At 42.0% G+C, this 13669-nt stretch overlaps 2 protein-coding genes across 5 annotated transcripts in view; one reads left to right on the top strand and one right to left on the bottom strand.

Annotated features, from left to right (window-relative positions):
- PRORP (protein only RNase P catalytic subunit) overlaps positions 1-12030 on the bottom strand; it is a 163516-nt gene extending 151486 nt beyond the window's left edge. The window contains exons 1-4 of one of the 3 annotated variants that reach the window (XM_064365787.1): positions 11373-12030; positions 9912-11188; positions 7505-7552; positions 6499-6631 (exon numbers count right to left, since the gene is read on the bottom strand). In XM_064365787.1, coding sequence (XP_064221857.1) covers positions 6499-6631; positions 7505-7552; positions 9912-10894 — 1164 coding nt within the window. In that variant the 5' untranslated portion in view covers positions 10895-11188; positions 11373-12030. The remainder of the gene's footprint in view (positions 1-6498; positions 6632-7504; positions 7553-9911; positions 11189-11372) is intronic. The other 2 variants (XM_012468895.3, XM_012468904.2) reach the window with 2 other exon arrangements.
- Positions 11663-13669, top strand: part of PPP2R3C (protein phosphatase 2 regulatory subunit B''gamma) — a 39857-nt gene continuing 37850 nt past the window's right edge. Inside the window, exon 1 of one of the 2 annotated variants that reach the window (XM_012468921.3) lies at positions 11663-12238. In XM_012468921.3, the coding sequence (XP_012324344.2) occupies positions 12181-12238 (58 nt within the window). In that variant the 5' untranslated portion in view covers positions 11663-12180. Of the gene's footprint in view, positions 12239-12653; positions 12730-13669 lie in introns of those variants that run through there. The other variant, XM_012468914.3, reaches the window with a different exon arrangement.

Genomic DNA, 13669 nt, shown 5'->3' with positions numbered 1-13669 from the left:
ATGGCACTTCTGTATCTACCGAGGCCTGGGGGAACTTGTCACCCTGACGGGAAGGACAGAGGACTGGCTGGCTTTGCCACCTGCTGACTGTAGAGCCCCAGGGCCTTGAGTGTACATGGACAGCCAGGGAGTAGTTAATCAGACCTTGGGCAAGACCCAGTGCTGTGCTGGCTTCAGGTCTGACCCAGCACAGTCCTGGTGGTGGTAGCCACAGGGGTACTTGTGTCACTCTACCCTCAGCTCCAGATGGCTCAGAATGAAAGAGAGACTCTTTTTGTTCAGGAGAAAGTAAGGGAAGAGAACAAGAGTTTCTGCCTAGTAATCCAGAGAATTCTCCCTGATCTTGTTCAAGACCATCAAGGCAGTACCTCGTATTACAGCATAAGTGGGCTTTGAGTGCTTCCTAAACCAGATACAACTTAGATCACAACACCCAAGTCCTTTTGAATATCTGGAAAGCCTTCTGAGGAAGGACAGGTACAAACAAGCCCAGACTGCAAAGATTACAATAAATACCTAACTCTTCAATGCCCAGCATGGTATCAAGACGATCCAGGAAAATATGACATTACAAAATGAACTAAACAAGGCACCAGGGAACATTCCTGGAGAAACAGATATGTGACCTTTCAGACAGAGAATTCAAAATAGCTGTGTTAAGGAAACTCAATAAAATTCCAGATAACACCAAGAAGGAATTCAGAATTCTACCAGATAGATTTAACAGAGACTGAAAAAATTAAAAAGATTCGAGCAGAAATTTTAAAGCTGAAAAATGTAACTGGCATACTGAATGCATCAGAGTCCTTTAACAGCAGAATGGATCAAACAGAAGAAAGAAGTAGTGAGTTTGAAGACAGGCTATTTAAAAATACACAGTCAGGGTCGGGCGTGGTGGCTCATGCCTATAATCCAAGCACTTTGGAGGCCAAGGCAGGAGGATCATCCAAGGTCGGGAGTTCAAGACCAGCCTGACCAATATGGTGAAACCCCGTCTTTAAAAAAAATAATAAAAATAAAAATAAAAATACACAGTCAGAGGAAAGAAAAGAAAGAATAAAAAACAATGAAGCATGCCTATAGGATCTAAAAAATAGCCTCAAAAGGGCAAATCTACTAGTTATTAGCCTTAAAGAGGATGAGAGAGAGGAGTAGAAAGTTTTTTCAAAGAGGTAATAACAAAGAACTTCCCAGAGAACTTCCTTAAACCTGGAAAAAAAATACCAAATCCATGTACAAAAAGGTTATAGGACACCAAGCACATTTAACCCAAAGAAGATTACCTCAAGGTATTGAATAATCCAACTTTTTTTTTTTTTTGAGATGGATCACTCTGTTGCCCAGGCTGGAGTACTGTGGCACAATCTTGGCTCACTGCAACCTCTGCCTCCTGGGTTCAAACGACTTTCCTGCCTCAGCCTTCCAAGTAGCTGGGATTATAGGCATGCACCACCAGGACTGGCTAATTTTTTTTATTTTTAGTACAGACGAGGTTTCACCATGTTGACCAGGCTGGTCTCAAACTCCTGAACTCCATTGATCTACCTGCCTCGGCCTCCCAAAGTGCTGGGATTACAGGCATCAGTGACTGTGCCTGACCAAATAATCCAACTTTCAATGGGTAAAGAAAGGATCAGCTGGGTGCAGTGGCTCACGCCTGTAATCCTAGCACTTTGTGAGGCCAAGGCGGGTGGATCACCTGAAGTCAGGAGTTTGAGACCAGCCTGACCAACATGGAGAAACCCTGTCTCTACTAAAAATACAAAATTAGCCAGGCATGGTGACACATGACTGTAATACCAGCTACTTGGAGGCTGAGGCAGGAGAATCACTTGAACCCAGGAGGTAGAAATTGTGGTGACCCAAGATCACACCATTGAACTCCAGCCTGGGCAAGAAGAGAGAAATGCTGTCTCCAGAGAAAACTAAATTGAGAAAAAAAAAAAGGCTCAGCCAGGCCCGGTGGCTTGCGCCTATGATCCCAGCACTTTGGGAGGCTGAGGCAGGCAGATCACCTGAGGTCAGGAGTTCAAGACCAGCCTGGCCAACATGGTGAAATCCCGTCTCTACTAAAAATACAAAAGATAGCCAGGTGTGGTGGTGCACACCTGTAATCCCAACTACTCAGAGGCAGAGGCAGGAGAATCACTTGAACCAAGAGGCGGAGGTTGCAGTGAGCTGAGATTGAGCCACTGCACTCCAGCGTGGGTGACAGAGAGAGACTGTGACTCAAACAACAACAACAAAAAGGATCCTAAAAGCAACAAGAGGAAAAAAAAATAAATATAACATATAACAGAGCTACAACACATCTGGCAGCAGACTTTTCAGTAGAAACTTTACAGGCCCAGGAAAGAATGGCATGACATACTTACAGTGCTGCGGGAAAAACACTTTTACCCCAGAACAGTATATACAGTGAAATATCCTTCAAACATGAAGGAGAAATAAAGATTTTCCCAGACAAACAAAAGCTGAGAGTTTTAATCAACACCAGACCTATCCTACAAGAAATGCTAAGGAAGGCCGGTGTGGAGGCTCACACCTGTAATCCCAGCACTTTGGGAGGCTGCAGCAGGTGGATCACTTGAAGTCAGGAGTTCAAGACCAGCCTGGTCAACATGGTGAAACACTGTCTCTACTAAAAATACAAAAAAAATTAGCTGGACGTGGCAGTGGGTGCCTATAATCCCAGCTATTCGGGAGGCTGGGGCAGGAAAATTCCTTGAACCCAGGAGGCGGGAGTTGCAGTAAGTCATTGCCTCCTAAAGTGCTGGGATTATAGGTGTGAGCCACCACAGCTAGCCATCCTTTTCTTTGTGATTGAAGTACTCCTTGGCATTTTTTTTCCTTAAAAAAGAGAAAAAAGGCACAGAGTGGCTGAATGGATAAAAAAACAAGGCCCAATGATCTGTTGTCTACAACAAACATGCTATGCCTATACAGACACCAGAGACTGAAAAAAGAGGAAAAGAAAAAGATATTCTTTGCCAAAGGAAACCAAAAAAGAGCAGGAGTCACTATACTTATACCAGACAAAATAGATTTCTTTTTTTTTTTTTTTTGAGATGAAGTCTCATTCTGTCACCCAGGCTGGAGTGCAGTTGTGCAGTCTTGGCTCACTACATCCTCCACATCTTGAGTTCCAGTGATTTTTCTGCCTCATCCACCCAAGTAGCTGGGATTACAGGCACCCACCACTACACCCAGCTAATTTTTTGTATTTTTAGTAGAGATGGGGTTTCACCATGTTGGCCAGGCTGGTCTTGAACTCCTGAGCTCATGATTTGCCCACCTCAGCCTCCCAAAGCACTGGGATTACAGGCGTGAACCACCACACCCGGCCCAGACAAAACAGATTTCAAGACAAAAATGATAAGAAGAGACAGAGAAGATCACTATATAATGATAAAGAGGTCAATTGAAGAAGAGGATGTAACAGTTGAAAACATATAGAACCAAAACTGGAGCACCCTAATATGTAAAGCAAATATTATTAGAGCTAAAGAAAGAGACAGACACCAATACAATACTAGCTAAAGACTTCAACATTCCACTTTCCCCAATCAATTTTCTGTTGGCTTTCATCCCAACAGAAAATCAGCAAAGAGATATCAGACTTAATCTGCACTACTGACCAAATGTATCTAATAAATATTTATAGAACACTTCATCCAATGGCTGTCTTAAAACATCCAAAAAATCTGAAATAATATGCATCTTCTCTGATCACAATGGAATAAAACTAGAGATCAATAACAAGAGGAATTTTAGAAACTATACAAATAATCGGAAATTAAACAGTATGCTCCTGGGCCAGTCATGGTGGTTCACGCCAGTAATCCCAACACTTTGGGAGGCCCAGGAGGGTGACTCACAAGGTCAAGAGATCAAGATCATCCTGGCCAACATGTTAAGACTCTGTCTCTACTAAAAATACAAAAAAATTAGCTGGGCATGGTGGTGCGTGCACCTGTAGTCCTGGGTACTTGGGAGGCTGAGGCAGGAGAATCGCTTGAATCTGGGAGGCAGAGGTTGCAGTGAGCCGAGATCACACCACTGCACTCCAGTCTGGGCTATAGAGTGAGACTCTGTCTCAAAAAAAAAAAAAAGCAATATGCTCCTGAATGACCAGTGGGTCAATAAAGAGATTAAGAAGGATATTGAAAATTTTCTTGAATCAAATAATAATGGAAACACAACATCCCAAAATTTATGGGATACAACAAAAGCAGCTATAAGTGCCTATATCAAAAAAGAAGAGGCCAGGTGCTGTGGCTCATGGCTGTAATCCCAGCACTTTGGGAGTGTGAGGCAGGCAGATCACAAGGTCAGGGGTTCGAGACCAGCCTGACCAACATGGTGAAACCCCATCTCTACTAAAAATACAAAAATTAGCCAGGCATGGTGGTGCACTCCTGTAATCCCAGCTACTCGGGAGGCTGAGGCAGGAGAATTACTTGAATCTGGGAGGTGGACACTGCAGTGAGCCAAGATCGAGCTAGTGCACCCTAGCCTGGATGACAGAGCAAGACTCCATCTCAAAAAAAAAAAAAAATAAAAACATCAAATAAACAACCTAAATATGCATCTTAAAGAACTAGAAAAGCAAGAGTAAATCAAACCCAAAAGTGGGAGACTAAATAATAAAGATCAGAGCAGAAATAAATAAAATTGAAATTAAGAAAACCATACAAGGCCAGGCGTGGTGGCTCACACCTGTAATCCCAACACTGTGGGAGGCTGAGGCGGCAGGTGGATCACAAGGTCAGGAGTTCAAGACCAGCCTGACCAACATGGTAAAACCCCGTCTCTACTAAAAATACAAAAATTAGCTGGCATGGTGGCACAGGCCTGTAATCCCAGCTACACAAGAGGCTGAGGCAGGAGAATCTCTTGAACCCAGGAGGCAAAGGTTGCAGTGAGCCAAGATCGCACCACTGTACTCTAGCCTGGGTGACAGAGCAAGACTCCATCTCAAAAAAAAGGAAAACCACACAAAAGATCAATGAAACGAAAAGTTGGTTTTTTGAAAAGTTAAACAAAATTGATAAACCTTTAGCCAGACTAAGAAAAAAATAGAGAAGACCCAAATAAATAAAATCAGAGATGAAAAAGGAGACATTATAACAAATACTGCAGAAATTGAAAGGATCATTAGTGGCTACTATGAGCAACTATATGCCAATAAATTGGAAAGTCTAGAAGAAATGGACAAATTCCTGGATACATTCAATCTATTAAGATTGAGCCGTGATGAAATAAAAAACCTGAAGAGACCAATAACAAATAATGAGATTGAAGCCATAATAAAGTCTCCCAGCAAAGAAAAGTCCAGGACCTGATGGCTTTACTGCTCAATTCTACCAAACATTTAAAGAATAATACCAATCCTATTCAAACTATTCCAAAAAACAGAGGAGGGAAGATTTCCAAACTCATTCCATGAGGCTAGTATTACCCTGATACCAAATCCAGACAAAGACCTATCAGAAAAAGAAAACTACAGGCCAATATCTCTGATGAATATTGATGCAAAAGTCCTTAACAAAATACTAGCAAACCAAATTCAACAATACATTAAAAAGATCGTTCATCATCACCAAGTGGGATTTATCCCTGAGACGTAAGGATGGTTCCACATACACAAATCAGTCAATGTGATACTAAGAAAATGTGTAATCTTCTTAAGTTACTGTAAACTCTCTTGACTAAAAAAGTTGTGAGAAACCATAATGTCTTCATGGAAGTCTACTTAAACATAGTTTTCTAGAAGCACTTACAGAAGAATAAGTATCTTTTTAGTTTAACTGCACTTATTACGCCCAGATATAATAGGATTTACTTCAACAGATGATGGTCTAATCTAATTATTCTATGAAATTCTAAGGCAATCTCTCTGAAAAGCTGGCAACTATAGCCAGCAGGCCAAATCCAGCCTACTGCTTGTTTTCATAAATAAAGTTTTACTGGAACACAGCCACGTCTATTCATTTATATATTATCTTTGGCTGTTTTTTAAAAATTATCATCATTTTTTTAAATTTTTTTATTTTTTTGAGAGGGAGTCTTGCTCTGTTGCTAGCCTGGAGTACAGTGGTGGGATCTCGGCTCACTGCCACCTCCACCTCCTGGGTTCAAGCAATTCTCTGCCTCAGCCTCCGGAGTAGCTGGGATTACAGGTTCCCGCCACCATGCCCAGCTAATTTTTGCATTTTTAGTGGAGACGGGGTTTCACTATCTTGGCCAGGCTGATCTTGAACTCCTGATCTCATGATCCACCCACCTCGGCCTCCCAAAATGCTGGGATTTCAGGCGTGAGCGACTATGCCCAGCCTACCTATGGCTGTTTTAACTACAACAGCAGAGTTGAAAAGTTGCAATGGGGACCAATGGCCTACAAAGCCTAAAATATTTACTATCTGGCATTTTACACAGATTGCAGACCCCTGCTATAGACAAGCAATCCAAGAAGGCAATAAAACCTGTTAGACTTACCTGAGGTGTTGTCTTTTTGTACTGGTCACCTCCATCTATCACATCCCTCATGATTCTTCCTTTAAGAAATTCATAATCTTCTGGACTCAGCTGAATAGACTCTATGGTTTTTCCACAGCCCGAACACTGACCACTGTAATTATAATTGTTAAATAATAATATTTAAATATGTCAAATAATGTTCTGGGGAAAAAACTGTAAAATGAACAATGAGGAAATTAAAAGGTAATTAAAAAGAACATTAAAACCTTTGCGATAATTATATACATCTAATTTTTTGTAAACCTGATAATATCACAAATTAGTGTGCCAGAAAAAGGTAGACTGGTCATTTAGATGACTTTTATTTTTTCTTTTTTGAGAAAGGGTCTCACTCTGTTGCCCAGACTGGAATGCAGTGTTACAATTATGGCTCACTGCAGCCTCAACCTCCTAGGATCAAGTGATCCTCCTGCCCAACCACTAGAGCAGCTAGGACAACAGGTGTGAGCCACCTCGCCCAGCTAATTTTTTTATTTTGGTGACTAATTTCTGTATTTTTTCTAGAGACAAGGTTTCCCAGTGTTGTGCAGGCTGGTCTCGAACTCCTGAGCTTGAGCAACCTGCCCACGTTGGCCTCCCAAAGTGCTGGGATTACAGGCAAGAGCCACTGCACCTGACTTGGATGACACTTTTAAAGTAATTCCTATTCTGTGGAATATCATATTGATGAAATAAATAATAAATAAAGTAAGTAAATAGGAAGTAATTCCTAAAACACAACTGGGTCCAGAACCTCTAGGGGAACTAAGGTTTCACATAGGCTCACAGTACTCATAGGAAAAACATTTTGGGCACTGATAAGTGCTAAGTCTCCGCAGGCAAAGTATGTTTTTTTTTCCTCAGATACTCTAATTACAAACCTGTAATTATCCTATCCTTAAGGAACTTAAATATTTTTGAATCAATAGCAACAAAACCTACTAAACCTAAATGAAACAAGTTAAAAATAAACATTGGTCTTCACCTTTTTTGGATTGTGGTGAATTGTCCTTTCCATTGTTTTCCAGGAACACTATGAAAAGATTGCAAAACCAAATCATCAGAAAGTTAGATTCCTGCTGAAATGAAAAATATTCATGATATTTAAAAACTCTAAAAAGCAAGAACTCTGAAAAGTTCAAGATACTTCCGTAGAATAGTTTAATTAGAAAAGTGGCTGCTATCCCGGATGGCGTTAAGAAGCTGCTGGTACCTTGCCCTGGATCTCCTCTTTTCCTTTGCTTCTCTTCCCACCAACTGAGTCTCATCTTCAAGTCTACAGAAAGCAGCTGACCTTAGTAGTATAACCTCTAAACCAAACTCAATTCTTACCTTCTCTATAAAGCTGCCAGAAATTGCTCCTGCTCAGAGTAATTCACCTCTTATACTCCCGTTATTTCACTGTGTAGTATTGTATTCCCAATTAAACTGAGAATATCATAATAGATTTATAAAACACTCACAATACCTAACCTATTTGGAAGCATTCAAAAACTATTTATTGATTTATTTGTTCAATCAACGTATCCTTTCCTCCTTCCTCTTAAACATATTACCATGTGATATGTGTTCCTATGATTCTACCGCCTTCTCTCCTTCCTCCGTTCTTAATTCTCATCATCTCTCACCTAAACCTAAAATTTTATTCACACAGCTCTCCCTGTTTTCAATCTTAATCCCTCTCCTATCTACTCTTCTCACTGTTTTGGCAATTGCCTTTGTAAAACTCCATCCAGCAATTTTTTTTCTTCTTTTGAGACAGGGTCTTGCTCTGTTGCCCAGGTTGGAGCGCATGGCGCAATCACAGCTCTCTGCAGCCTTGACCTCCTGGATTCAGGTGATCCTCTTGCTTCAGCCTCCCAGGTAGCTGGAACTACAGGCACACACCACCATGCCAGGCTAATTTTTGTATTTTTTGTAGAGACAGGGTTTCGCCTTGTTGCCCAGACTGGTCTTGAACTCCTGGCCTCAAGCTATCCTCTCACCTCAGTCTCCCAAAGTGCTCACATTAAGAGCGTGAGCCACAGTACCCGGGCAAATCCAGCATTCTTGGTAAGAGAATAAAATCCAAACTCCTTGGTATTCAAAGATTTTCACAACTAGGTTCCTCCTCCCTTGATATTCAACAAGTTTAAGATAATTAAGCATAATTACTACTTCAAAGCTCTGTAAACATGATATAGAAAAAAAAGGCAAGAGAAAAACAGAGGGAAGGAATAAAGAAAAAACAGAGGGAAGGAACACATTTTTAGGAAGCAAATTAATGAAGAAATAATGGCTAGGCATGGTGGCTCACGCCTGATCGCTTGAGACCAGAAGTTTAAGACTAGCCTGGTCAACACAGTGAGACCCCCATCTCTTAAAAAAAGAAAATTTTAAAAAATAAATAAATAAAAATTTAAAAAAGAATTTATTTTTCTTTTTTCTTTTTTTAAGTGGCAGGTGGGGGAGGGGAAGGGGAGTCTAAAAAAGAATTTAAAGAGTAAAGTCTGAAGCAATAAACAGGTATGTAGCCAGTAACATGAATAAAGCAAAAGCAAAGCCAAGGAGAGAGCTTTAAAGAGAGAGCAGCCAAATGATAGGAAGATCCAAAACAAACTGGAAGGGTGAAGATTTTCCATTTTAATGCTTATGTATCATGCTTGATCAGTATTCCCCATCCACTCTAACCATCCAAGATGATGAACTATAGAGAGTAGACAGAATAAATACAAGCACCATTATCTCAGTCACTAGATTTCACAGGAACTTCTGAAAATACTAATATGGCCCAAGACAGTTCCAGTCAAATACTATATCCTTTTCTTACTATGATTGCTGGCCATAAGTAGAATTCATGAGTACTCACATCATATTGGATGCCTAAGAAAACAAAATTAATGATCCTTCTAAAAGGAAAAAGATACCTAAAAACTACAAGTTCTATATAATTTCATTTTTATCTTTATCATTTTATGGTAAAGATTAGCACAAATTGTTTATCCTGCTACTTTTTTTAAAGAGAGAAAATTTTTACTATCACATGACACTGGTTAGAATATATAAAAAAGAAAAAAAAGAAAATTTTGTTTTAAAGAGAAAATAAATCTTACTAAGAGACGGAAAAAAGTATAATCGGAATAGAATGATTCTCAGCAGCTAACAACAAAAAAGAGTGGCTACTTTTAGGTATAAACTTATTAAATTAAAAATATTTAGCCAGGTATGGTGCCACATGCCTATAGTTTTAGCTACTCAGGAGACTGAAGCAAGAGGATCACTTGAGGCCAGAAGTTTGAGGTTACCGTGAGCTATGAACACATCACTACACTTCAGCCTGGGCAACAGAGCAAGGTCCTGTCTGAAAAAAAAATTAAAGAATAATAGCATATATATAAAAAAATCAAAATTACCTCTCAAACCATGTTTTTATACTGTGTGCAAATGATTCCCCTGGATACAGCTGATTATTTCTTAGATACAAAAGAATATCTAGTAGTTTATTTGAATAGTTATCATCCTTTATGTCTTTTCCAAAATCAAAGAAGGCTTTTAAAGTTTCCAACATAGGAATAATATCATGACCTAGCAATTCCTGATACAAATTCCAAGCTGTGTTTACATCTTGATGAAGGAGAGCTCCCTGGATACAGTCATCATAGTTCTTTTTTGAAGGAGTCATAACTTTTTTAAGGTCCTCTAACAGCAAAAATGCTTCTCTCCATCTGTCTGACTGGCTCAATCCCCGGATGAGAAGAGTATAACCTCCAGACTCTAAAATCTTATATCTGGCTTTCATAATTTCATAGACATCAATAACTTCAGATGTCTGCTTATGAACGACACAGAGATGCAAATACCTGACCAGTAAATCATAGTCTACAATACCATTATTTTTTGCTGCTACCCATGCCAGCAGAGATTTAGCCACATCTACAGGGCTATGATGGTGAGCCATCTGTGAACTGATCCAACTTTCAAAACGGGTCTTTCCTTTGAAATCTGCCTTAAGTTTATCCCACTCCTCTAAATTCAAAGGTTGTGTTGGGAGTTGAATAGTGTTCCTCAGAGGTGGCAAGTCATGATCTTTACTTTGAGGATTCATCTGTGATCTCTTCTTAGCTGCTCCAGCTGAAAAAAAATGAGGAGAATCAGAAGGAACTTGATTATCACTGCCCTTATATTTCCTGAGATATCTGGCCTTGGCAACCAGATTCGTTGCTCTGGTATTCTGTGAAGACATTGTTTTAAGAGAAAACCACCTCGGATGGTTCCTGATGCCACAGCTGTCTGCCAGAAAGAGAGAGATATAAGAGTGCCTTTGGCCTAGCCGAAGGTATGGGTTGCTCTTCCAAAGCTTAGGAAAGCTTTGAATACCAAACAAACAGAAAGTCATTATGCAGTAAGATCAGCACCAGATAGTGAGGGAGATGTTGAAAAACCCCCGCTTCTATAGCAAAATTAAAGGGATTGGGGGTCGGCGGTGGAGAGTTGAAGTGCAACTTTTTAAGAGATTTGTGTTTCTTCCTTACAGACAAATCAAGGTTCTGCTTTTGGGGCTACTTAATAGCAAGAAGACAGATGAGTTTTCTCTATTAAATAACAATCCGGGGATGTCCAACGTCGCAAGCCTCAAACCAGGGGACAGAGCAGGAATCCTCTGGTGCTTGTTATATTCCAGTTCATGAACCTAAGGAAAAAGCACAAGAAGGAACGCCCAGTTTTACTCACGTGTATCAGAGCTGTCCTGAAAAGGAACAAATTCCCACGGGAAGCTTGCTGGAAAGGGGGTGTAAAGCCAAAACCGTGTCCAGTAGCCCCGAACTCCAGCCCACTAGCAACGGAAGCGAAAGCCAAAGTCTAGGGGCCCTCACCCTGCAAAATTTTCCACAGACCGCAAAACTCGTCCGACGGGGGAATGGAAGGGAGGAGGTGGGGGGTCAGCCTTGCCAACGACTCAGGTAAGAAAGAGAGGTCCAGGAAGAGCGCTGCCTTGACTGTATACCGATCGCTGACAAAGTTCACTTCATTCAACAACTCAAGGCGGCACTCAGGCTTAACATCGCCATAAACGCGGCGGAAACTACAGAGCCCACGACGCACCGCGCCAGCCCCGGCCGACGGGCAAGACTGACCGGGACTTAGGCGTTCCGCCTATCCCGGCGGCAAGGGAAAAAGGCAATTTTGAAATATTTAATGGCAAAAGGGGTAAGAGATGGCTGCTGAAACGTCTACTACATACAGGGTAGCTGGTGGGCCTCCACATATCTGCAATGAACAATGAAAAGAAATTGTGGAAGAGAGCGCTTCCCTCAAGCCGGAACCAATTAATTCCTGGGTCACGTGGTGCGCAAGCGCCAAAGGTCCACGATAAAGGAAAACGCGGGCTTATCCTGGCCTGTAAAATCTTTCTTGGTGAGCTTGGGACGCCTCCTGAAGGGGACCATTTTCCATCTCTTTCATAGCTTTTTTTTCCCCCCGGTCAGCGTGATAGCGGTATTCTCCGCGGGAGCGACAGTATTCATTTTTGCCTCTTTTGCCAAGACTTCCGCCCTAGTTCAAGATGGCGGTTGGGCGGCCTTCCTAACCTTTACGGGACCTGGCGGTGCTGACGCCTGAGCTGATAGTGGGTGGAGCGGGTAAGAAACAGCAAATGCAGAAGCGGCCGCGCGGGAGTCGGCCATGGACTGGAAAGAAGTTCTTCGTCGGCGCTTAGCGACGCCCAACACCCGTCCAAACAGTGAGTTTTGGGAGGGGCCGCCCGTTGGGATAGCCCGGCCCTAAACTCCTAGAGGTGGGGGTAAAGGGGGGAGGAGGAGCAAGTGGGAGCCGCACTTTCCGCTTCTGTAAAACCGCCGTACAAAGGAGGAGTGGAATGTGTGGTTTAGGGATCCAGACAGGTTTGACCCAAACTTTCCTGGGACAGGACGTGGGGGAATTAAAAACTTAGCCTTAGTCACTGACTTCCATGGTTTTGACCTAAACTTGAGAGGAATAACTTAGAATTCCAACAACGCCTCAACCCCACCAGGGCATATAGTTGTCCTACAGCCTTTTAATTGTCACGCTTTTTGCTTCCCTCCTAATCCATTTTATGTTTCATGATCCATTTTTCCTTTTCTTTTTCCTCTCCTTCACATTGCTTATTAACTAACCTCGGTAAGTCTGTCTTTCCTATTCCACACCGGCACTCAGGGCTGTTGAGAGTGGCTGGAGAAAAACAGAACCTTGGTGAGTTGTCTCATTCATTCATTCATTTATGACGGAATCTTACTCTGTGGCCCAGGCTGGAGTGCAGTGTTGCGATCTCGGCTCACTGCAACCTCCACCTTCCGGGTTCAAGCGATTCTTCTGCCACAGCCTCCCGAGTAGCTGGGACTACAGGCGCGCACCACCACACCTGGCTAATTTTTGTATTTTTAGTAGAGATGGGATTTCACCATACTGGCCAGGGTGGTCTTGAACTCCTGACCTCGTGATCCACCTGCCTCAGCCTTCCAAAGTGCTGGGATTACAGGCCACCGTGCCCTGCCGAGTTGTCTCACTTTTAATACATGTCCATTAACTAAAGTAGGTGTTTTGGTCATGTTGACCGTGTTTTCCTGGACATTCATTCTCCAACATTCAATTTTCATCTCTCAAACTGCCAATCTGTGTTTCCCTAGATATACTTTTTGTTTGAGACAGGATCTCCCTCTGTTGTCCAGGCTGGAATGCAGGGGCACAGTGTTGTCTCGCTGTGACCTCGATTTCCTGAGCTGAAGGGATTCTCCAACCTCAGTCTCCTGAGCAGCTAGGAGTACAGGCACAAGCCACCACACCCAGCTAATTTTTTATTTTTAAATTAGAGATGAGGTCTTGCTATGTTGCCTGGGCTGGTCTTGAATTCCTGGCCTCAGGCAGTCTTCCTACCTCCACTTCCCAAACTGTTGCTATTACAGACGTGAGCCACAGTGCCCAGGCATCACTCTTTTGCACTCTACTCTTCTCATCTCCTACACCTGCAGTCTGTCCTGCTCACTTCTAACTTTAAGCTGATGAACTTGTTTTTTAATATGTATCTCATTAAGAAAAGGGAAGCACTCAAAGGAGAACCTCACCTGTCTCCCTTAACATTTCTTTCAGCCCCACAACCCCACAGTTGCCCATACACTCTGGCTTCACTGTTAAA

Source organism: Aotus nancymaae, unplaced genomic scaffold (genome assembly GCF_030222135.1).
Source record: "Aotus nancymaae isolate 86718 unplaced genomic scaffold, 86718_ANA_hifiasm-v0.15.2.pri h1tg000062l, whole genome shotgun sequence".
In the NCBI taxonomy this organism is placed as follows: domain Eukaryota; kingdom Metazoa; phylum Chordata; class Mammalia; order Primates; family Aotidae; genus Aotus; species Aotus nancymaae.
This window is presented reverse-complemented; position numbering and strand designations above follow the sequence as displayed.